Source organism: Dermacentor silvarum, chromosome 2 (assembly GCF_013339745.2).
Source record: "Dermacentor silvarum isolate Dsil-2018 chromosome 2, BIME_Dsil_1.4, whole genome shotgun sequence".
Taxonomy (NCBI): Eukaryota; Metazoa; Arthropoda; class Arachnida; order Ixodida; family Ixodidae; genus Dermacentor; species Dermacentor silvarum.
Genome location: NC_051155.1, coordinates 182,067,459 through 182,092,235, shown reverse-complemented (window position 1 = coordinate 182,092,235; position 24,777 = coordinate 182,067,459). Strand labels below are relative to the sequence as shown.

Sequence of the window (24,777 nt, the reverse complement as noted above, 5' to 3'; positions counted from 1 at the left end):
CGGGCTGTGCCACTTGCAGCATCTTGTGAAGCTTTTATTTGAGAACGCACTTCCTGGGCCTTCAGAAAATAATTCTGCAACATTTTGTACAGTTAAACACATGCTAATGTAGATGTCCTGTCTTGTTCAAGGCAAAGCAGCAGTTTTTTTTTTTCCGCTAGAAATGAAGGTAGAGCAGGCACTAGACAGCTGCTCTCGTACATTTTGTCCTTTAGACACTGGTCATTTTGTCCTTCAGCTACAACGCAAGAGTGGCCATGAGAGAGGCAGGTTTGTTTAGGATGCACTTCATAAGAGTCCCTCATAACTCCCTGCATGCAATTTCCTTCCGGTGGTCACAAAAACACTACTTGCACCAGATGTACTAAATGGCTAGCCTTGTTGTCTACTAATGCCTGTGACAGCGAATCGGTGATCACAGCAATCGAGCGATCACTGCAACTTAACACACTCCAGGTAAGCCACAAATGCACAACTTTGTATTTTCCCTGTTACTCGCTAGCATTTGCTGCTTTCAGATTGCCATCTTGCACGCAACACATACACAAACACATGCAACAGAGGTCATGCAGCTTATGCAGTGAAAGGGTGTTAAAATTGCCACGTGCCCAAACAAGCTGACCACATTCTTATAACGACATAAAGCATTGTTCAGAGCTAAACCTGATGAACTCCTGGCTATAATCAACAGTAAGCACATCTAGGGTTGCCAACTGCACTGGATTGTGCTGGACTGTCTCAGATTTCTTCAAAAAGTCAGTCTCAACTTTATCCTTTAGGTCATTTGTCCCAGAGTGAGGCCTGCATGACAAAACTCGGGGGCTGTAGTCATCCACAGGATGGGTGAGCTACATGTACTTTGAAAAACATCCAACTACCCAAACTGTATCACACAATTTTGATGAATTTGTGCAGAGAGAGTATTCCATATAATGAAATGTTGATAAGGTCATGAAAATGCACATGCAACACATTATGGCCGAGCTTAATGTAAAGAAGAACAGGAACACTTGAGAAAAATGGTAGATCAGTTTAGACTGGCAAAGTGTACTTTCAAATCTATACATGATTAACTTCACACTGAGAGGTTGATTACTAGAATAGAAAATTAAGGGCAAACGTTAGTTTTCTTGTTTGCACAGATATGTCAGAGTGACATGAATTTTAAGCATTTTTTCATACTTGCTTGTTGCAGTACATTAAGAGTTCTCGAAACTTGCAAAGTCTGCCCTTTGGTTCCTTGATAATGGAAGGTAGTCATTCTTAGTCTAAGCTAAAGCAGACCACCTATCTCCACCATGTCACGGTGAGCTGGTGCGGGAACTTCAGAGCCGCATCACCACCCATCTTTTCATTTTTGCCTCTTTTATGGCTTACCAACCCTCCTCTGATGGCAACGAATGCTTTTTGGAATTGTGGAAGCATAATTCACTATTACAGGTCAACTCATCTTTCCCTTTAGTGTCCCTTAAGAATTTTAACGACTTACTATGGAAGGATGACAATGTATTGCAGGTAGCATACAGATAAAATAATAACACAGATCAACGAAAGAACATATGGATTCCACCAGTGCATAGCTCCCTCCATGCAGCCCCCCCCCCCCCCCCCCCCCCAATTCAACTCTTGTCCAGACTTTCGGCATGAGCAAGTTGGCAACCCTGTGGAGGACATTGTTAGTTTAAGCTCATCAATTTTTGCATCACAAACCATAGGGAGAGCAAGACAGTGCTGTAAAGTCACATACTTGACAAGGCTCATGAGGTTTTCAAAAGAAAAAAGGGGCTGTGACTTATCAAGAATCAACGGAGTTTAATCTCACATACAAGCTCAACTATTGTGTTGTCTGCTCACATTGTTCTACCTTTAGAAAAGGCACTGTGAAAATGAGCCATGTGAAATAGGAGAACTTGACAATCACTAAGACAGAAGTTCCTTTTATGCATAAAATCCATTTAGTCACAGCACTGACATCAATACTGTGAAACTGAATAACAAAAATATCAACTGTTGTCTTGCTCAAAAAATAACAATAGCCACGAGCACTAAAAAAAAAAAAAAAAATGCTTTGCTCAAAAAATATTTGCACTATAACAAACTTAAAACAAAATGCAACAAGGGTAAGATGCTTGTATAGAAAGCTTCACGTCATCACACACTGCACAAAAAATCAAGTATACGAGCTTGAGGGCACAAACACAGTGCATTTGTGGCTCTAAGCTATAGTGTGTTAATGAGATAAAGACAGAAAGAGAGAGACAGAGAAAGAAATATCTTAAGAACCCTATGCCATAGACTCTGGAGGCAAAAATTAACAAACAAAATAGCAGCTTCTGCCACTTTCACCGAGGTCCGCTTCCACCGGTACATGCCATATCTTCAGAACCACAATGATTACTGCACTTTGCACGAGTTTCAATACCCAATAACAATCCTCACAAGGTGCAAGATAATTTGTCAGCTTAATTTAGTTATATCTGGACCCCTTTAACCTAACCTTTAGCCCTATGTGACACCGTTTTATAGCCCCAAGTGACCTTAACATTACGCACATCTACCCTTTCTTGCCGCAGAAAGCAGAATGAATGGCTATTAAATAATGCAGCAGAGTGACAAGCAACAGCTGCTGATTAATCTGCACTCCTGTTTTGCCAATTAATACTGAAGACTAAGAAGATTGCTGTAGACAAGTGACCATCCAGGTGGCACACTTGTGAGAACTACAACAAAATGCCTTGAATTTCACTGCGTACTGTTTATTCCATCGCTTTGTGGGATCTTTTTTCTTCTTTCTTAAATTTAGAAAGCAGAGAGAGAATGAAAAGAAAAAAAAAAGAGAAGCTTTCACAGCAGCACCTTAGGGAGTCTTTTCAGAAAAAGACATAACCGGGTCAAATTTTGGTTCTGTGGAAATCATCACGATCCACACAGTGGTCGATGTAAAGAGAAAATAAAAATTGAGAGGGTAGGCGGGGACTGGGGTCAGAGCGCAGCGGGTAGAGAGAGAAGCCTAGAAACGCGCGGCCATGTTGGCGGCATCTGTTAGGCTTCCCCCAGTCAGGATGGCAGGGTCCTGAGAAATCCAGGGCATGTCTGGGACTGCACTGTTCCCCCAAGGTGGGGGACAGCTGTTTCCGAACTGTGAAGATGGAGGTCCCCTCAGGTGTGGTGCATGGTGTGAACCGGCACCACCCTGGGGGCCAACCCCAAGGGGTGGCCCAAAGGTTATGTTCACTGTGGGCAAAAGCGAGCGAAGTGCTTCTTGGGACTCACGCAGCGCGCACAGTTCTGCCAGCCCGTTCCCGGCACCAGGCATGGCTGGCCCCTGGTGCGTTGGCAGGGGCATCAGTTTCTGTGTTTGCTGTCCCACTAGGAATGGACTAAAACCTGGCGGCGGCGGTGGTGGAGGCCTGCGTAGCAAAGGTTCAAAAGGCGGCGCTGGGCGCGATGGCTGCAGAAAAGGTGTCCGCTGTTGATGGTGCATGGACAACAAGGGGGCCTGTAGCGGTGCTGACAAACTTGTGGCCAATGGCGCCGACAGTGGCGTCGAAAGCGGAGTCGACAGCGATGTAGACAGCTGTGTAGATAGCGGAGTTGACAGAGCAGGCGGAGGATGAGCGCCGAGGGAATTGCTGCTTGCCAACCGTGGTGCGGCCGTTGTCGTCGAAGTGGTCGCCGAGACTGCTTCCTTTTCGAGCAAGTCCGCCAGACCCTTGGAGCATTCGTCCCACGGGTCGAAGCCTAAGTCGTCTTCGTGGGCAATCGCGTCGTCTCCACCAGCCCTCGACGTCTCGGGCGACGGGGGCGATAGGGACGCTGTGAACGTTGGCGACGGATCCTCGGGCGGCGTGCTTCTGTTTTCCTTGGGCACCGGTGGCGTGCCACCGCTCGTAGTGTTGTTCGCCGCAGCTGCCGCAGCGGCAGCAGCCGCGGCTGCCTTCTGTTCGCTTTGCCTAGCGTGCCGCGGTGCCAGCCCTGGCTTGCGCGGCTTGTTGGCCTTCTTCGGGACAGTAGTCGCGGCAGGCGCAGCGGCCGGAGCCACCGCGGGCGGAGGGGCACACGCAGCCACGTTATTGTTGGCTGCTAACATCTGTTCATGCAGCTTACGCTCGTACTCCTGATGTTTGCCGTGTTGCATCTCCTCTTTTGTGAAACTCGCTGCCTGGTCGCCCAACTCATGCAAATACATGCAGTCCGTCTTTGGACACTGCTGACCACGCAGAAAATAATTGCAGTATTTTGTGGTACCGAGGGAAGCTTTTAGAGTCCTTCCATCCACTTTCACGTTGTTGACAGCCTGGATGGCTCGCAGCGCATCCTCCGCCTTGTAGTAGGTGACGTAGGCGCTCGCTGAAGGGCCTTGCAGCCCCGCGTACGAGGTGCTCTGATTGACGACCACTTTGTGAGTTTTGCCATATTTACCAAAACAGTCCTGTTTCTTGAGCGTTTCCGCTTCCGCTAGTCGCGGTGGCAAGCCTACAACGAACACCAGATTTTTCTGTACAACGCGAACGTTGGCCAAATGTTTACGATTTTCAGAGAGCTTCTGTTTCTTCTGCAGGTCCCTCTGGCGCTTCTCGTTCTTTATCCTGTGCAGCTCCTCTACTGAGAGCGGTTTGAAGTCGGCCGGGTCCTCGGGATACTGTTTTCTGCAGGCAGGACAGAGCCCATTTTCGTCAGTCCTGATACGGTGCCAACAAAATCGACAAATCTGGTATAGGCAAGTGCATGGGAAGAAGTTGATGTCGTCCATTTCTAGCGGTTCCATGCACAACGGGCATTCCACATTCTGATCCTCTCCTGTGGACATCGCTGACGGAGGCACAGACTCTAAGGGCACACGGACACCACCTTGCCCAGATATGTGTAGGAAAATTCGCTTTTTTTGAGCACCTGTCAAGTGAAGAACACACCTTAACTTCCGCTTGCGTCGCTTATGCCTCTCAAAAACTGAACAAAAAAAAAATGAGTAAAGGAAAGCGACCAGGTGGCAGCACAAATGCTGGTACGTTCCTTTACGTGTTCGGATGCAGTAGCGGAGAGGCTTCCGTTCTTCACATGAAAGTGCGGCGCAATAGAATTGACGTCATTCTCGGACGTTTGCCTGCGGGCGGTCCGCGTCGCAAAAAATAAATCGAGCGCATCGTAGAGCCATTTCTCAAATACTGGTGGCGCTGTCATCGGAACCCGGAACGTGCGGCGGTACTCGGCGGTCGGCGAATTCGTCGAGGATCTGAAACTTAAGTTATTGGGAATGTGAAGCACACTCGTGCAAGACCGTTTGACGCTGCTGCCTGTTGCTGCGGGGCAACGGCATAAAGCCCACGAGAAACACTTGCCACGGCTGCTGGCAGATCAACTCGTAAGACATCAATTTGTCTTTAAAATCTCGTTGGTCTCGTTTCCAAGGCTCTATTCCGGCATCTGCTGGAGCTTCTGACGCATTCACATAGAGTTCAAGCTGTTGCAAATACTGTGCAATGTCGAACGGACTTATGTTGTATCCGCGGCCGTCGAACTGCGACACGTATTGTGTAACCCGACCTCTTGGACGCATGGTTACACTTGGCGAATGGATGATTTGCAAGGCACCGTCACATTGAAGCGCCAATATCCGCTTTGTTTCGCCCTCAAGTCCTGTAAAATTTTGTGTACTTTGAAGTTCCAACATATTCTGAGTTAGAGACACTCATGCCCTGTGGTTTCCTTTCCTTTTTAGTAAAAATGGACTCCAAAGAAATGAAGCAAGCGCTGAAAGACGCAAGAGACGCAATCAGACAAAAGGAATTCAAAGCTGCTTTGAAGCACTGCAAGGTTGTATACATTCAGTATTATGCTTTGTCAACAGAAACTAACAGTTTTATCTTGTACCATGTGTTCCTCTGTTTAGCAAAAAGAAAACAAGTAGTGCTCATGTGCTCAGTTCCTCCACATTTGTAGTGCATGGTTGCCTTGCGGTGCGTGACGCATTGGTCATGACATGCTGAAGGTTAGCTCAGCCACAATCACACATTCTAGCTCTGAGTGCACAGCACAGAGATTGCGGCAACAGTGTTGGGCTTGAGACAGCCTCTTAGTGAGTTCGCTCTGTGACATGAATGTTGTTCCACTCCTGGCCTTTCAAAAAACGCACCCCTCCCCGCCTTGATTTTAGCAATTGATGGGATGGACGATGGCGCAACACTGCTGAGCAAGCCATTCATTGTAGAAGACATGCGTTACTGGCGCCATATAAATAGTTGTAGATCAGCTGAGATATGCTGCTGGGACACTTATCGGTTAGCTCTGTTTAATGCGACAAAGTGTGTGAGCAGTAGGTATATGGACATGTGGGCATGTCAGAGTGCACTTGACAGGTAAGGCCCATTCACACTTGCGACTAGGCGAAGTCGCGCGACCAAGTTTGTCGCAAAGCGACCAGTTGCAAGTAGTCGCAAATGGTCGCTTTTCTCGAAATGCGACCATTTCGGGCCAGTCGCGCGACCGCAGTCACAGAACAGCTGAACCAATCAGATGCGAAGGAACAGGACGTCCGTGTACGCTGACGCTTATTTTACGCGGCGATGACATTTCAAGCAGACGTGAACGGCATATTGTGATACATTTCGGTTTAGCGAGTCGCATTTGTAAGTGTGAACATCGTTCGTCTTGAGTAGTTTTCTGGTCGCCAGTCGCAATTGGTCGCGCGACCTCGCCTAGTCACAAGTGTGAATGGGCCCGTAGTCTTCAGTGTTGCTAAGCAATAAGATGAGAGACATGCTAATGTAATCATTTTTCTTGTGCCTGTGGTTTTGATCAGACATGCTGTGGCAAGTGTCTCGTTAAGTGTTGCCTGCGCTGCAAACTCTTTTTTTTTTTTTTTTTTAAGGCAAAGCTTTCTTTGCGAGCCCTCTTGGACTTGCATGATCATGACTGCTGGGTGCTGCTGTGGTCTTGCTGAATGGCTCACACTTAAAAACAAGAGGAATTACGTGCCCGATGATGAGATTGAACCTTGGTCCCCAAGCACAGAAAGAAGCCTGATGTTCTAACCATTAGGCCACAGTCACACATATGTTTATATCATGCCAATGCAAACTAGCTCTTTGAGATGATCGCCGGGTGTGTCACATTGCTTAGCATGGGTGGATGAGAGCACACCTGAGTGGTTGCGAAGGGGCTGCGTTTGGGCAGCTTGTAATGTGGATGATGTGGTTAGGGCAAGGGTTTTCCATATGACCTTGCATTCACATTGCAATAACACAGAAAGTAACACAGGTTTCAGCACTCTTTATGCATTTATACAAGCTTCGCTGTATGTATATTCTGTAGTTTCCAACTAGGTGCATTGGATCTGCTGAAATTCTTTTTATCCTGCATTCACTTGCCAGTGCTCCAGGATCACACTCTGTATTAGAGAGAGAAGCACTGTGTTTGTGGCGTAGGTGAAACGCCACTGCTGCATTACCTTTCCCTGCCAGTAGTGGATTGCAGGTGGCTGGGACATGACACTGCGAGTGAGGCTGGATGCCCGTATAATGGCTATCACATGAGGTGCATGAGGATTGAAGCATGTCATAAATGGCAGTGTGCCATGCAAATATGCAACTTAGCGACGTAAAAAAATATCAACAGGACCTGTTCAAATTACGTTGTTCAATTTGTATGTAATATGGGTGTCACATGGTGCACTTTCAATTGCAGTCGAATCCAATTGTGATTGAATTTCTCGGTTGCAATTGGCCCTTTGCGCCAGTTGCAGGAGGGAGCCAATTGCAGTTAAAAATTTTGATTGGGCTCTATAGCAATCGAAAGTGCCCATGTAACACCAGTATAAGATATATAGTCAGCTAGCCGGAAAAAATTTTTTGCTCAGTTGGATATGTTGCACTGTGTTTGTTCTATATGCCATCAAACGGAATTTTAACAGCTTTGAATCACTGCTACTTAAGAGATAGTTTTAGATTAGGGGACTCAAGCAATAACCCAAGCTCTGCTTGGGTCTTGCTGGGACCCAAGTGGTTTTCATATGCACGAGGAATGCAAGTCGTTTGTGTTGCCTAACCTAAAATTCTCTGAGATATTCTTTTCTCAAAAGAGTTTTATATTCACGGAGTTTTAGAATGCGTGAACACTCATTATTTTAATGTGTGGCTTGCAGACTGCCTTGAAAGTAGACAAAGAATGCTACATGGCTTGGGTGTTTGTTGGAGCAGCAGCACAAGAAATTGACCAGTTAGAGCAGTCAGTTGCTGCTTTCAAGAGGGCTTGTGGCATTTCTCCTGATCAAATCCTTGCATGGCAGGTATGTGTGAGCATTTAAAAAAAATAAGACTATTGTATGATAGGAGCCAGGCCTAGCCAAACGTCTTTGGTGGTTTTTTCCCGCCAGTCCCAATTTTGTTGCTGGTGAAATGACTTTACTTGTTGCCTGGACCACTGTCGAAATGGCTTTTAATTTATGCAGGAGCTTTTTTCAATACTTGGTGTGTACAATTACCAGGAGGGCTAATTGTTGACATCGCACTTGCTAAAGCTAGATAACGGAGTGCTGATCATTTACGAATTTAATGTTTCTCAAATTACAAACTTCTAAATGAAAATTCTTTCAAAAGTTGACCTATAGTGTTTGTAGTACTCAGCCGAGTGGCAAATAATAAAGTCAGATGAGAATCTTTTTCTTGCACATTGATATTTCATAGTTGTTGCATGAGAATGTAGTTCAATAGGCATGCATTAAGACAAATGCAAAGGAGCCACAGAAATTTGGTTTACCATAATTTCAGCTTAACTGAAACCTAACTTAACTGAACTATAATGGCCTTCAAATGGTTCGCTTGATTAGAGGAATCAACAAGAGCCTACTGTGTACATACACCACTAGTACCGTATTTACTCATGTAAGGCTTGCATATTTTTCAGAATTTTTAACTTTTGTGAATCTTTCACAAGGCAGGCTTATGTCTACTCACTGATGCCTCAAACTGCGTTCAGACTGCTATAAAATTAAATGCAAGCAGTGGCGGCTGACTATGAAAACATTTACAATCGCTGACCAATATTTCAGACACATGCTAGTGCCATCTTGTAACGGCTTGCAGGAACTAACCAGCGTGCAAGCATGCGTGTGATGCTTAGTAAAATATCCTTTTTTTTTTTTAAATTTTAGCACCCCAAAATGGGGGTGCAGGCCTCTCACGAAGGCGGGCTTTACACGAGTAAATATGGTATTTGTTTTGTAGGCCAGGTAGGAGGAGGCCTGCTCATTCATAGTGCCCTCTACTTTACCTAAATGCATTTCCTAATCTTGTGTCTTTGTTAAGATTTTAATGAAACACACCATCCAGCGTAGTCTGCCTGTGAAGTGTACATATGCTTCAATATGTTTGCTTTCTTGTTGTGTACGTGTGGTTCTGGCTCTCTTGGCACATAGCTTTTAGCATATTTTAGTCTTATAAGCTTCCAGCCAATTTATATTGTATTCTTTCAGGGTCTCTGTGCACTGTACGAGAAGCACCAGAGCTTGGGAGATTTTGAAAATGATCGCCATTCCGTATACATAAAGCTGATCGAGCTCACCCAGAAGTAGGTGCCACTAAAGGCAAAGTTGTACAGTCTGTTTTATGAATATGCCCTAATTGTTCTTAAAAATTTTTCTGCAGTGATGCTACAAAGCAAGTTGAAATAGCTGATAAACTCACAAGTCACTACAAGAACATTGGAAATGTTTCAAAGGTGCGTACCGCCATACTAAGTTTTGCAGTTTTTGTAGCTTGAAGTTTTTCCTTTTAGTCTTCAGGGGCCATAAACTTCTTTCTGCAAAAAATATGTAAGTAGGGATGTCATGGGATATTTTCTCGCAATATTTTTTGAAGAGGTGAAATGACAGTGGAGTTACCTGCACTGGGATACAGTAGTTGAACATGGAACTTCAACTACACCTGCCCTCTGTCTTGCATCAAATCAGTCATTATCCTCTTTGTGCTACAACCTGACTGTGTGCTCTTGGGGTCACATTAATCTTGTCTGTGGTGAAATTTCTTTCTCATTTCATTCGCAAAGGTTTCCACAACTTGCACCTCTGGTGGCTGATGTGGAGATGGGCCTAGGTGCCACAGTCTGTTTAAATGTGTGGGATTTCACCATTTTTGTTAGATTAGTAATATTTAGTCATGATGATAGTGATCGGTATTTATCACTTGGTTTTTACACATTACGTGCTTATATATTCATATCTAAACCTTTTCAGAACCTAAGGTGCTTTCAGTAAGTTTATGCCCTTGAAATATTGTGTGTAATTAAGCATTTGCAGTTGAGCTTGGAGGTGTTTACTCAAATGTGCTGCAAAGTGTTTATTTTTGTACATTCCCATCATTTTCAGTACTTGAGTACTCTAGAAGAGTGTACTAAAATAATAGGCACCAAACCAGAGACCACGAAGTTATGGCAATCTCTTGTGGACTTCAGCAGTAACAAGCTGACCACATACCCCATGAATCATCAGGAGCTGGTAAGTTGCATTTACACAACACTTACTGGTAATATCGGCACAAGCAGCTGAACAGACTTTCACAAACATGATTTCAGCGTCTTATTCAAATGTCTGCACAAGAAAAGAAAGGGAAGTCCCTAGGCTGGCTTGAATGGTTATAATGAAAACAGTGGTGTAAATGTGACTTCTGCGAGTTTGGAATCACTGTGCCAATAGAAGTAAATAAAAAAGGAATATTGAGTTGCAGACATTGAAAGCAAGGTTAAAGGGACACTAAAGAAAAATATTAAGTTGGGTTAGATGAAAGATTAGGCTTTTGCAATAATGAATTCATCGTTTGCAGCGAGAACAGAGCTTTTGTAAGCATGAAAGGACAAAAATAAAAAATCGGAGTGGTGCCACCTATTGTGGACCTCTGATGTGACATCAACACTGGCTGATTTGCAGAAAGTGACATAAAAGAAGGTGACATGGAGACTACATCAAATCTTCTGTTCTGGTGCGAGTGTTTCAGATGGAGGAGCAGCAGTGGAACCTTCGGCGGCAATTTTATGCGCAAAAGTGACATATTGGCAGACAAAAACCGATCATAGACTTCTTGACAAATAATCTATCAATATAGCTTGACTAAATATTTTCCTTTAGTGTCCCTTTAAAAAATGATTTGGCCATGCAACAAGGAGTGATGAGAGCTACACGAGCAAAAAGGCAGTGGAGCTGTATCTTGGTGGTGAAAGGAAATTATATCAGCCTACGAACAACTGGCTAGATACTATTGACACGTGTACTTCTTTATCTTTTACCGGTGACCGCTTTTCACCGGCCAACAAACGTTAAACGTTATCGCTCGGTGCAGGACGCGCCTGCATGTATCGGAAGCTTCTCGAACATTATCGATGCTTCTGTCCGTTGTCTGTTGTCACTGACGCTTATGTAATCGATTGTATGAGCGACGCGAATTGTCCAGTACTCTCTGGAAGACACGCAGGCACCAGGGATTACTCTGGAACCTTCAATGACTCATGTATAAAAGCCAACGCGTTTCGCCGCTGATCAGATTTCGACAATCACCAACTGTGTTTGCCGCTATCGTTGTGCTTCGAGTGTAGCTTGCTTTTGTGGGCACAGGTTCGCCCAATAAAGAATCAGTTTCGTCATACACAGTTTTACGACAGTTTTCTTCTCTGTCACTACTATGTGACACTATTGAGAAAGGAAGTGGGTGAATGATAAAGGACAGTTTTTAAGAAACTAAACAAAAACAGGAATTGTATGGAAGTGTGATGTAGTTGACAGGAAAAGAAAGTACTTGTTGTTAAAAGAGTAAAAAAAAAAAAGATAGATGGTGCAGTGGATGGAGTAGTGAGGGTATTTAATTTTTTTTTTCTTATCTGACAAAGGTTAAAGGGATCTTGTATTATGTTGCAGCTTGTGAAGGCTTATGCACACCTGGCCTTCTCTAGTGAAACAGAACGTCCCCGCAGAGATGCGCTGTGCCGATCCTATGTGGATGCTCTGTTGAAGGTAAGTACAAGAGTCACAAACTAAGACGGCTGAATCCTGTTCTGAGTAGCATGATTGTTGATGTGAAACCTAACTCTTGGTTAAGAAGAGCTCAGGGGAGGACATCGCCCATTTAGTTTAGATTGGATGAATTAGTTATACTACAATGAACTATGAGACAAAAGTAGTAAAAAAGTGCTTTTGATTGAAAGAGTGAGGGAAATTAATGTGGGAGCCCTCCCAATGTGGTGTCTCCCATAGCCTGTGAGTTGCTTTGGAATGTTAAACCATGTATTAGATTTTTTCTACATTTATTCTTAGACAGGTCACAAGGATGATGTAATCAGTGAGGCCCTAAGGTTTGGTGAGAGTTTTCCGGAGTCATCAGTTCCCATGGAAGTCATCAGTGGGATGTATGTGGATATGACTCTTAGCAGTAAGTGATATTAGTTTCTTTTTGTTTATTTGTCACTATGTATAGGCATTTGTTGTGTACATGAGAGAGCAAACTAAAACACGAATGATCCTTCTTGCAAAACAAAAGCCACTGTGCTGATACTGAAAGCTTCCATGATAATTTTCTTGGGGGGCACCCAGGAGCACCTATCATCCTCATCACTTTTGAGCCTGCTTATAACAAAGATCACAGTCACGCAGGATGCAGTCGTTATAGTTGAATGTTCAAAATAAGTGGAAAAGCAAGATTGACCCAAAGAAATGGCAAATGAATTTATTGTTTGAAAGTACGAGGGTTGTCCGTAAAATAAGGTTCCCAAGGAGCTGCAGTTGTGAGGAACGCTGTTACACGGCATCCGGCGACACTGGCGTGTAGCTTGGTTCCCCCTCTCCCAGTCCCCGCCCCGGCGAGCTGTCTGCGACGCTCAGTCTTGGCTTGGCAGCCGTTGGAGATGGAGCTCCCACTCGCTTCTCCTGCCAGGTGCGAATTATGCTCTGTGCTTTGTTTTGTGTGCAGAAAACACTGCACCGGAGGACATTCATTCCCAACTGTGTGAAGTCTACAGAGAAAAGTGTATGAGCGTACAACACGTGCGCTAATGGTGCAGATAATTAAAAGATGGACTGTACAGACGTCCATGACGAACAGCGTTCTGGGCAGCTATCGGTTTCGGACGAAACGATTGCGAAAGTGGAAGAAACAATGCTGAAAGATCGAAGAGTGACGGTTAGGGAGCGCTGCGAGATGATCCCTGAAGACCTGCATTGACAAAATTTTGACAGACCATTTAGGGTATGCCGAGGTTTGTGCAAGGTGGGTCTCTTGAATGCTAACGGCAGACCACAAACGGCAACGTGTTGAAGCGGCCCGCGAATTTCTTCAGGCCTACGAAACTGATGGCGAGAAATTCTTGGACTCTGTTGTCACTGGGAATTTTTCACCACATACATGTAGTGAAAAATTAGGCTGCCATTGCACGTTGACTGCTCTCAGTACAATTGGCACACTCTGTTTTGCGCTTTCGCATCGTCACATTCCCCCCTCCCCCTTTTTTTTTAAATGAAGTAATAGAGAGTTATTCAAAATGAAAAGGATGGGAAGAAAGGGGGGCAAGCGGGTCAAGTCTTGGGCTTTGCAGTTATGCTGCAGTGCACACACAGCTGGCTTATTGCAATGTTCAAGGCATAAATGAACCAACTTTCTGCAATAATTGTGTTTTTCTTATACAGTACGGGTTGATACACTGTAATCAACAGTGCATTAACCAATACTTCTTGCTTACTATACAGTACACTTCCGTTAATTAGAGTCCGGTTAATTCAATCTTTAGGTTAATTCGATCCCGGCCAGCTCCCATGCATTTCTATGGGCCCAACTTTTGTTATTTCGATCCTAAAATTGGACTTCGCCGGATAATTCGGGCCTGACCCACACGGTGACCCCAATAGCGACCTCTTTAGTGGCAGCCTCTGTCTTGGTGGAGGTTAGGGGACTGTGAACACATTATCTCCCATCAAAAACATTTAATTCTGGCCTGCCCTAGAAATATTTTTAAGCAATAACCATGGCTCACAAAGGCTGATTACGGTATTAACCCGATTCTAATGCGCACCTTTTTTTTTTTTTCAAGAAAATTGGGCTGAAATTGCCTGCACCGTGTAATTGGACACGATACCAAAGCCGCCTTTGCAACATTTGTATATTGTACCGCATAACATGGATGTATCGCGGCGAAGCTGACTTGAGGAAAACCAATTGTTCAACACATTAAATCCTTGCCCATTTTTCTTGCTGATAAATCAGGTGTGTGTTATATTTCTACTTTGTTTAGTAGTTTTAATTTAATTTCTACATTAGTGTTCCACTTTTGAACACATGGAAAGTGGGTGTGTATTTGATTTGGGGACGTATTATAATTCGGATAACAATACCAAATGAATGAGCAGTGCGTATTGGCATTTTATTGCGATAGGAATTATATGGACACTACAGGCGAATTTCTGCCTCCCGGCAGCGGCCGCATTTTGATGGGGCTGAAATGCAAAAAACACCTGTGTACTTAGATTTAGGTGCACGTTAAAGAACCCCAGGTGGTCCAAATTATTGAGTCCTCCACTACAGCGTGCCTCATAATCAGATCGTGGTTTTGGCATGTAAAACCCCATAATGAAAATTTTTTTGTAAGTTTCCGTTGCTGACGATCGCAACAGAAGATCACGATGACCGTGATATTCTGTATGAAGTCAAGTTCTTCAGAGCGCCTTTAACAAATTGATGTTTCTATAGGATATATCAGCTCAAGTTGCCCACTCGGGCTTTTCACAAGCATACTACCTTGGGTGCAAGCAGAGGCAACATAAAAAGCAGAAGCAATATGGAAAGATTTAACCCTGACAGTGTCACCGATTATTTCACATGCCAAAGGAAGGCAAAAAAGGTTGCACTGAAAAATTTACTTGCAGAAAACTGCACGAGTGTGTTGAAGGCGAACGTGAAAGCGCTGCAGCAGCTTTTCGTCTCCACGGATAGGGTGACCAGTAATGAACTGCTGAACGCCAATAGTGTTACAGAAGAGTGAGCCAGCGAAAAGAAACAAAAGATAATTTTTTTCGAAATATAAAGGGGTTGCTTATGGGAGCTGGGGGGGTGCGAGTTTTCTATGGCGCAAACACTGCAGTAGCTTTTTCCGAGACTGTGGTGCCTTAAAGCACCCTCGCCAACAGTGCCACACCGTAGCATCGGTGCGTTTCGGGGCAAAGCTCTAGGCGCCGTTCTTCACACCTCCCTTTCTAGCCACCCTAACTCGAGCGTGTTTCAACAATACGCTGCCATAATTCTGCGGGCCAGTCGTCATTGGTTCCGAGCATCACAGTTCCAGACTCTCCACACAAGAATCCAGCCTTGCAAAAACAGTTTTTATGCAATGCACAGTAATCTTGGTTCAAACACTCTATCATTTTCACAGCTGTACTACCACATTCACTCTAAAGGAACTCGGAGGCACGGCATGTTCATTCTGTCTGAGACACGCTGCCATCGAATGCATGGAGATTATGGCTATCATGCTATCTTAGTTGATTATAACTGAGCATTCATTATAATTAGGATTGTTATAAGTGGGCTGGACTGTAGTAACACCTTTGAGTAATCATCACGCCTCTGTTTTTATGGCCATAACCTCTAGGTTTCTAATACTACTGCTTTTGGTTAGTGTTTTCATAGAAATATACTGGTAAAAATGTCCTGTAGAAAGAGAGAGCACAGAGCCATGATGCGTTGCTTCACCTTGGGTCTGGAAGAATTCTGCCTAGCTTGCTTGTGAACCTGCCGCGGTGGCTCAGTCAGCTAGGGCGTTGCACTGCTGAGCAGCGGGATCGAATCCCGGCCGCGGCGGCCGCATTTCGATGAAGGCAAAATGCAAAAACGCCCGTGTACTTGCGTTGTAGTGCACGTTAAAGAACCCCAGGTGGTCAAAATTAATCCGGAGCCCTCCACTACGGCGTGCTTCATAATCAGAACTGGTTTTAGCACGTAAAACCCCAGAAAGAAGTAGCTTACTTGCGATCCCTGCTAGTGATAGCATAGAGGATCGTTGCTGCAGCATATTAGCTTCATTTTGAAATATGCTTGCATGTCTTCTGTACATTTTTTCTAGATGCTCTTCGGATATGTGATTAGAAGCTAACAAACCTTTTGTACCTTTCTGTCCTTAATTATTGAATTATTCTCATTATATTATTGCAGAGTTGGGTGTTAGAATATTTGTGAAGGTGCCATTGTCAGGAACAGCATTTAGGACAATGGGCTGTGGTTGTGACTGTGACTGGAATAAGGTTCTGAATACTCCAGAAGTAGTAACTTCAGGAGTAATTCTAGCAGCTCATCTGAAAAGCTTTTATTATAACTGCAGGTTGGGAAGAGCCGAAGCCTTCAGCAGAGATTGACAAAATCGAGGAACTTATTGAAAAGCGCCCCAACCTTCAGGTCGGGTGGTTAGCAAAAGCGACCCACCTGTATGCTTCCGGGAATACAAATGACGCTTTTGAAGCTCTTGCAAAAGGTGAGTTGTTGCTGCATGCCCAATTCATTCTAAGCATGCTTTCAAAGGGAAGTACTGTATATTGTCCCTTACATGGACACAGACTGCCGAGATATACTAGATGCAGGAACGCTAAGTAGCCACTTGATTGTACCATATATACATAGTACTTTTCATGATTTCCAGTATATTTTGTTTTCCTGCATCCGAACCTGAAACTTTTTTTTTGGGTGCACCAAGACAACTCCACAATTTTCATAACATGTTTTGTTCATTGAGTATGAAACTTAACATCGTATGACTCAGCTGATACAATGAGGATGCAGAATCGAAAGCTGGCCAAGTCTGCAAGGTTGCATGATGTAACTTGGCACAAAAACTCATCTTGTATTTTCTGCAGTAAGTCAAGTCATGACACATTGATGTCAGAGCTTGGTTGTGCCTTGTGCGCATGTAAATGCCGTCTCGGCACAATTTACAATTGCACACCGTGCAAGCTTGATGGGCTTAGATCTAAGTATGTGAAATTGTGACATAAGACCGAGTCATGAATTGTAAAACTTTCTGGCTTTATGAGGCACCTGTGAAGTCACTTTATGCTCTGTTCATTCGCAGGGTTTTCAAAAACACCTTCATGTTGGAGACAACATTAGAAATTGGTACGAGGGAGGTGTAGTTTTGGGCAAGTAGGTTCTTTGTGGCTTTGAGATGCACCTGTGATGTCACTTTATCCTCTGTTCGTTCGCAGGGTTTTCAGAAACACCTTCTAGTAGGAGACAACCTTACAGATTGCTTTAAATAAGGTGTAGCTTTCAGCGAGTTGGTTATGCAATATGAATCACTGTGCATTATCCATAGGTCGACAGAATGAGTGGGTGCTCTTTCATACTCATTCACCAATATTTTTTTTGTAGCCTATGCACTCATTGATACGTGGACTCACACTCGTCGCCACTCACTCATGTTCACACTCAATTTCAATCAAAATAACTGCCACTAACTTGCGTCTGTACTGACATTTCCTGGCACTTGCTCCTGTTCATACTCCCGTCCATTCAAACCTGGTGGCACTCACTCCCGTTTAGCCCTTGCGCCGTAAAAACCTATACATCATCATCACTTCCATTTAAGCGCACATCCATTCACAACCTCCATCACTCTTTAACATTGTATCTTACGTCTTATGGCATTATCAGTGTGAGCTTCGCTCGCAAAACCACAGTACACCTGCTCTCTGGGCCTTTGGGCTCTGAAACTTGGTTCCCGAGAGGCACTGCTATTGAAAGAGGTTTGCCTCTCCATAACGTCACAGAAATGAGTGAACGTAATCAGTGAACGCAGCTCTCGCCATCTAGTATAGTGGCACGCAAAAGTACGCAGTGCACAAAGATTGGCTGCACGTGCGCATCGGCCAATCTTTGCGCTGCATACTTTCGCGTGCCACTAGTAGATGGCGAGAGGTGCGCGTTGGCCTCTAGCACGCATGAATGATTACGGCAGATATAGCATTCATAGTCAGGAAAGAATTGGACCAGAAGGTTCAGTCCTGTGTGGGGGCCGCACCTCGTCAAAATTGTGAAAAGAAAGTGTGGCCCTTCTACGAGTCTATACGGTAGATGTGCTCATTAACTGTGTGTCAGCGCTTTTGTATCCTGCTCCTCTGGTCATTTTAGGTTTAATGAAACCTGCCTTTGATAGGTATTTTGATAGGTATCAAAAGAGGCGCATACGAAAACTAAATTGTCTGTAAGCACAATACATTTCATAAATAGCTGCGCGGTGTGCACTAAGACTATATGCAATGCACTCGGAGAAATTAAAGGAATGTCGTGGAATTTTGAGTGCAATGTTTTATTGTGCTAAATGGCGTGCTCTGTTTCTTCAAAAACGATGCACTGCAAAAGGTTTATGGTGTACTGTGATGGAACAGGAGCTTATTCTCCAGTGAACAAGGCGTATATATTCAGCAAGCAAAGTAACTCACTTGCCGACAAAGTTCTGTAGAGCAGCTTTCTTGTATTATCCAAACAGGAAAATTTTGGCTAATATTCAATAATGTGTTGTAGTGGGCCAGTGGCTCTGTGATGTGATGGAACACTGCACTGCGAAGCAATTCTTTCGACACGAACATAAAAAACCAAGGCAAACATGACTTTGCACGTAATACCCAATGACTCTCAAGAACGTTAGCTAAGGGACGAAAGTTCGCAGTAGAACCCGGACGTGGAGTTGTATATCTACTTGCACATGGGTTGTCAACCAAGGCACCTGAAGAAAGGAAGGAAGCCTGTCTCAATGAAGTAATTGATGCTATCAAAGCTTCCCGGTGACAGAAAGAAGCTCCGCAACGCAACACCAAGACTTTTAGACATACAGTACATGGCTGAAGGAAAGGGATTTCAAGCTTCTATTAGGCGACTAGACAGGGGAATTTGTTGTCATGGGAAAAGGGGCCTACAGGCAGGAAAGGGACATAAACCTTACTGAAAATTTTTGAGCAAAGTAATAATGTGAGCGCAGATTTCCTGCAGCCAGACATCAAAATTATGTGAAGAAGTGGGGTTAATGAAGCTGACAAGGCAAGTAAAGCGCAGTAGCAAGGTATGATCTAGCCCATTCATTAATGTCAAGACGCATAAGGAAGGCCCTCCCTTTCTGAGTAATGGTCGAAGATTAGGGCACGTGGCAAAGAGAGTTGTCTCTGTTCCTGCAATGGCTTCTCAGAAGCCTGAAAGGAGTACAGTGGAATCTCGATGATACGAATCTCACGGGGTCACGAAAAATATTCATATTAGCCGAAATTCGTATCATCGAAACACAATTAAAACTAGTTAAATTAAAGAGTCGGAGGTGAACTCACTCAGGCACATGGACGTAAAAAGCATTTACAGTATAGATCACTTATAACGTAACCGTTTATAGTACAGGACCGGATATAGTACGGTCTTTTCAGACTCCCGTTAATTTTCCCATAGCACTCCATGTATACGCATACCGCTTACAGTGCAACCGCGTGAGACGAAATACCGGTTATAATGCGGCTTCCGCGGGAAAATCTCGCCGACAAGGGCGGCGGCGAGCACGCTTCTCAACAAGGTGCGTGCTTTCATCTGACATGTGCATTATTCAATGCAATCAAACTCTCGTTAATTCGGACTTATTTGGCTGCACATCGGTTAATTCAGACTACTTTCGGAGCTCGAGGAGTGCCGCAAATGTGCGGCGCAAAAGAGCAAGAATGGCGCTAGCGTCCAACCGAAACGAAGCGGCGGAGTTTGCATCGCCACGGCCATCAGTTGAAAACGTACGTGAATGACAGCAACGCCGGTACGCTTCGAGCCTATTTGTGTCTTTAAAGCCTGTATTCTTGCGTTTACCGCTGTGCATAACACCACCACGTTGGCCGCGGGCTTTCGTAACTGTGTAGTCGTCATCCACGATTGTGTCGATAGCGGCCGCGGTTTTCTCCGCAGCGGTTGCGGCGAACAGTAGTTTCGTTTTTACTCTGTACGTGCGTCGGCCGCGTGCCAAAAAAAAAAGAAAAAAGAAACTGCGTAGTCGCCATCGATGATCACATAGATAGCGACCGCGGATTCGACTGCAGTTGCAGCGAACGGTAGTTAATTGTCCAGACTTGGTGCATGCGTCGGGTGCGTGCCTTCAGCACCGCAAAGTCGCCATTCATAATCGCGTCGATAGCGGTCGATAGTTTTTCCCGCAGCGGTTGCGGCAAACTGTTGTTTCGTTTTGACTCGGTGCAAAGCTGTCGAACTTAAAAAGCACCTGCTACATCGAGATTATGTTTTCGCCAGTGAGTAATCGCGATGTGAGCGTGATTACGCGCACATCGCGATTAGACACAAAGCGTGTCTACATGCTTGGTCTACATGTTTTGCATGCGTGCAGGGCTTGAAAATCGTTGTTTTGGTTATAGTGCGGTACCGCTTATAGTGCAGATATTCGCGACTCTGGCGACTTACGTTATAAGCGGTCTACACTGGTGCGCACGAATGCGAAACTATTACTGCTTCTACCCTGCTACTGTGCGATCAGCTGTCGAAAATGCAACTGGGTGTGCGCTAATGCACTGTGCCCAATTCATACTGCAAAATGTGTAACTATAAAAGGAAGATGTGTGCGGTAGTTCGCTGCAAAAATAGTGATTCACATGTTAATGAATGGAATCAACCTGTGTCGCCGCTGCTACATAAGGACTGCCTGTGTTGCCGCCCTTCGCGATGCACGGCTTTCCTCAAGGATAAAAAAAAATATAATACATCCACCTGCGCTATATAGCTAACCTCCTAAGAAAGGACTTCAACTCCGGAACGTCGGCACTTGGGAGTGAGTACCGCTCGTTACAAAATGAAGTAGTGCCACTTACTGGCATAGTAAGTTTACCGCACGCTATGTACACACATCCACCCATGCTCGCACGAAAACTTACGCCCACCCTATCGCCAACGTGTGAGTGAATAGACGCACACTTGAATCAATGTGCCGAAGCATGAGTGACGGCGACTACACAGACAAGACACGAATGTTGGAAGCTGAATGTTTCGTGACGGTCCACAGAGCAAGCGAGGGACTAGCGATAATACGTCTTTGCTACGAGCTACCGCAAAGTACCGAACATTTAAATTCCAAGCTTTGTGCACAGCAAGAACAAATATATCGCAGCAGAGACTTATGTTATAAGCGGTCTACACTGTATTTATGTTGATGACAATCTCGTATGTTTTAAAGAAGAAGTTCCCAGTGAAGTACAGACTAACAGTGTGCTCCTCTTGTTCAAAGAAGCTCAGAGAGCTTTAGAATTCACCCACAAAGTGCCACACGGCCAATGCTTGCAATTTCTGGACGTTAAAGGGACCCTGAAATGATTTTGATGATTTTGTACACACATACTGAGTCATTGGGGTAGGTCCTTCTGATCATTAATTGACGCATCTGAGTGCTCCGCATAAAGCGTGTAATTTTATAAGGTTTTAAAAAAGCACATCGCTACCAATCACAGCACGCCAATCGGCTGAGTTTTCAGCTTCCCCTGACCAGGTGACGCGATTTGACCATATCACGTCAGTAGGGTGAGCTATCCGATTGGCTGCCCAGGGTGCGTCATCGATAATTTTTCCAACATTATGGTGAACAAATGTTCGTAATAGTTGAAAGGTTAGTTAATTTGTTTCTATAAAAAGAAAGTAACAGAAAGAGAATGCACAAGGACAATGTATCGCTACACTTTTGAAAGCACTTTTGGCAAACAGCAAGTGTCGTCTGCTTGTGTTACAATGTGCTCTGTGCTGTGCGGTCTGTGTTGGTCTCGATCTGTCTTTTCGCGAGCACCATGGTTTGCCCTTGAGTTGTAGGCTGCAAACGTAATGATCGGCGACATGTCAAGCTGTGACATCGTGTCTCTCTGCAAGGCAAACATGCGAGCGAAGTGGCTGCAGCGCTGGTTGTCGATATCCGATCGGCACCTGTATCTGCGCGTTTGTGGCCGTCACTTCACACCGTCATACCACAATAGTGTTTCGCGTGTCTGGTATTCGGGTAAACTCAAGCGCAGGCCTGGGCGTTTTACGGGCTGAGCGGAGGCGCAAACGTGAACGGCCTGGACGGTGCAGCCACCTGATCGCACAGAGCTCAACCAAACACAGAACTAATATGGCAGTAATCAAGTGTATTCTATTTTGCTGCTGGTGTAAACTTTTGGCAGTAGCGTAATCATGAACACATTGTTTTTCTAGATGTTTAAAATGTTTTGCACTTATTCACAGCAACATTGACTATTTGTTTGGCTGGTTAAGCTGTGTGCCACCAGGTGGCTGGACCATCCAGACCGATCAGGCCTACTCATGTACGTCTGTTCTGAAGCTCCTTCATCAAAGAAGTAGTAGTATGGAGGGGCTTTAGTTTACGCCTACACCGATCCATCAAAATGCTCGGCTCAACTGTGGTTACCAGAATACTGGACACGCTCAGCGCTCGCAACGCATGCTACTTCGAAGCTCTCATGTGGCTGGCAGAGAGGTTGGACAGGCTTCGCATGCTGGCTCCAAGACAACCAGAAGTAGGTGACATGTTGTCCCATCGTCACGCAGAGCCAGTGCAGAGCCAGTGCAGAGCTTAGGTCCAATTGCTTGGCAAGCGAGTTGAGAAAAAGCACGGTTATGGAGGAGGGCAACTTGTAATTGTCTGTCGCTCTCTTAATATGAGACGCTTCACAAAAGTTGTGGTGCGAATGTTTTACTGTAGCTGTACCCTATGCATCTACAAAATTTGTCCGAACCGTTTTGGGACCCTTTAACATTGTATTCGTTCCTCGACACACTTGCTGAAAATATTCCACCAGAAGCCGGAAAAGGATGCTCGATTTTAACTCGGGTCATTTAAAACCAGTCAAACGGGACATAACAAGTGCTTGCTCTGGACAGGCAATCAGGCAATAAAAAAAATGTCTCAGGCTCGCAAAGAAAATAAAGGAGAGCTGTGAAACGGACGGATATTCTGATGCCGTACATTCATGGTATCTCGTACAAGATAAAGAAGATTGCTAACAAAAACCAAGTTGGAGCTATTGGCACCCGTCATGTTTAAGGGAACGTGTGCAAAGTAAACAAAAGAACCAGAAAAGATCTATTAAAATAAACATGTGGCATAACACAGGTGCAAGTATGTAGACTGCACAAAAGATTCCCTGCGTCTTGTAGGAATGCATACTTTGGCCAGACCGGTCAATGTGTAAACGAAGGCTACGAGAACACAACTATGCCAGTAAAAGATCACTGGATTGTGGAAACCTCGCTGCACACTGCTCGAGATGTGCTTGCCAGCCAGAGCTTGAAAGAACTTCTGTCATTGCCACGCACAATGAAAAAACGCACCAAGAGATCATCGAAGCATTTCGTATAGCATCACGAACAAACAATACATGTGTTAGCGCACCATCCGTAGCACTAAATGACAGAGAAAGTGAACTTAAAAATGAAATTGACACGCATACTGCTTGATGTATAGATAGAAAAAATGCCATGTGGCTGTGCATCTTGCTTACTCTCGCTATATATACCTTTTTTTTTGTCGCTCTTTAAACAGTTGTTAGTCTGTGCTTCATGTGTGTCTAATGTCTTGGTTCTTTACGTCCATGTGGAAAGTATTCCTTCGCAGTGCAGTGTTACATCATGGCTTGGCAGAGCAAGTGTAGAGTTCTTTCACCATTTGAGTCACTGGTGTTCTAGGACACAGCTCCTCTGCATTTTAACTGGTTCCTTGCACAATATCTTGGCTGATTTTCAGTATCGCATAAATGACCGAGGTTTCCTTGGGCATGAGATGGCAATGGTAGCCATGTTTTTTAAATGGATGGCGACTTCTGTTACAGATGCATCGAGCTGGTAGTAAGCTCCAGCAGCAGTGCACATATTGTATGTGTACTTTTGGCCATTCTTATTTTAAGAGCTATTACAAATTTTAGTGCCACTATTAAACACTGCCACTTAATTGTATGATTTGACCATGTAAATTTAATGAAACACATACAGTTCGCTAACCAGTGATGAATATATTTGCTCACTTCTAAAAAATCTATATACATGTACGAGGTAAAGGGACACACAATGTGTATAACCATTTGTATGCATGTGTGTGAGTACTACACATTTGATGCATTCTTTTGTCTTGATTTAAGTTGCATTAAAGCATTGACTTGCTATAACTATAATAATTGAATGACTATAATGAATTGTGTTTTCTAATTGAAATAAGAAACCAAGGCACATTGTTTGTGTTTATTTTTGTTCGGTAACGCACTTGAATTCTGTTCTTTTTTTTATTGCAGCTGTGGAGGTTGGGCGTAGCTCGAGGGAGGCAAGCCTGTTGCTCTCCTTGTGCAGCCTGCAGACACGCAACTTCCGCAAGGCCGAGGTGCATGCCCAGCATGGTGAGCCTAAAAAGCATTTACCAGTGTTCATCTTCACCAGATTGTCACTGTTACCATGCTGTCACTTGGTGCAGGATGTGCCTACAGTACTCGAAATTTCTTGATTGTTGTCACCAATTCTATAGCAAAAGAGGTGTGTCTGATCAAATTGTGTGCTGTTGCAAATAGTGTTGTACATTCTCGAATGTACCTAAGCATCAGTGATTAAGGTGGCGTGTACCGTGAGACATGTATAAATAGTAGATGAACTTGACGTGTGGGATCAGATTCGATGACCGATGACTGTGCTTGTCGCTGTTGTGATTCAAGTATTGCTCGTCTTTCTAGCCACAAGTTCACCACAACAAATAATGAGTTAGATTCTT

The 24,777-nt window shown here is 44.4% G+C and overlaps 2 protein-coding genes across 2 annotated transcripts in view; one reads left to right on the top strand and one right to left on the bottom strand.

Moving 5' to 3' along the window:
- Positions 1-202: 202 nt before the first annotated feature.
- Positions 203-5,011, bottom strand: LOC119442228 (CCR4-NOT transcription complex subunit 4). The gene has a single exon (XM_037707022.2). The coding sequence runs from the start codon at positions 4,808-4,810 to the stop codon at positions 3,011-3,013; it is 1,800 nt and encodes a 599-aa protein (XP_037562950.1). The 5' UTR covers positions 4,811-5,011; the 3' UTR covers positions 203-3,010.
- A 143-nt stretch (positions 5,012-5,154) lies between these two features.
- The window catches only part of LOC119442227 (tetratricopeptide repeat protein 37-like), an 84,007-nt gene continuing 64,384 nt past the window's right edge, over positions 5,155-24,777 (top strand). The window contains exons 1-10 of the mRNA XM_037707021.2: positions 5,155-5,362; positions 5,720-5,814; positions 8,141-8,284; positions 9,470-9,564; positions 9,642-9,714; positions 10,361-10,489; positions 11,900-11,995; positions 12,296-12,410; positions 16,342-16,491; positions 24,311-24,412. Coding sequence (XP_037562949.1) covers positions 5,725-5,814; positions 8,141-8,284; positions 9,470-9,564; positions 9,642-9,714; positions 10,361-10,489; positions 11,900-11,995; positions 12,296-12,410; positions 16,342-16,491; positions 24,311-24,412 — 994 coding nt within the window. The 5' untranslated portion in view covers positions 5,155-5,362; positions 5,720-5,724. The remainder of the gene's footprint in view (positions 5,363-5,719; positions 5,815-8,140; positions 8,285-9,469; positions 9,565-9,641; positions 9,715-10,360; positions 10,490-11,899; positions 11,996-12,295; positions 12,411-16,341; positions 16,492-24,310; positions 24,413-24,777) is intronic.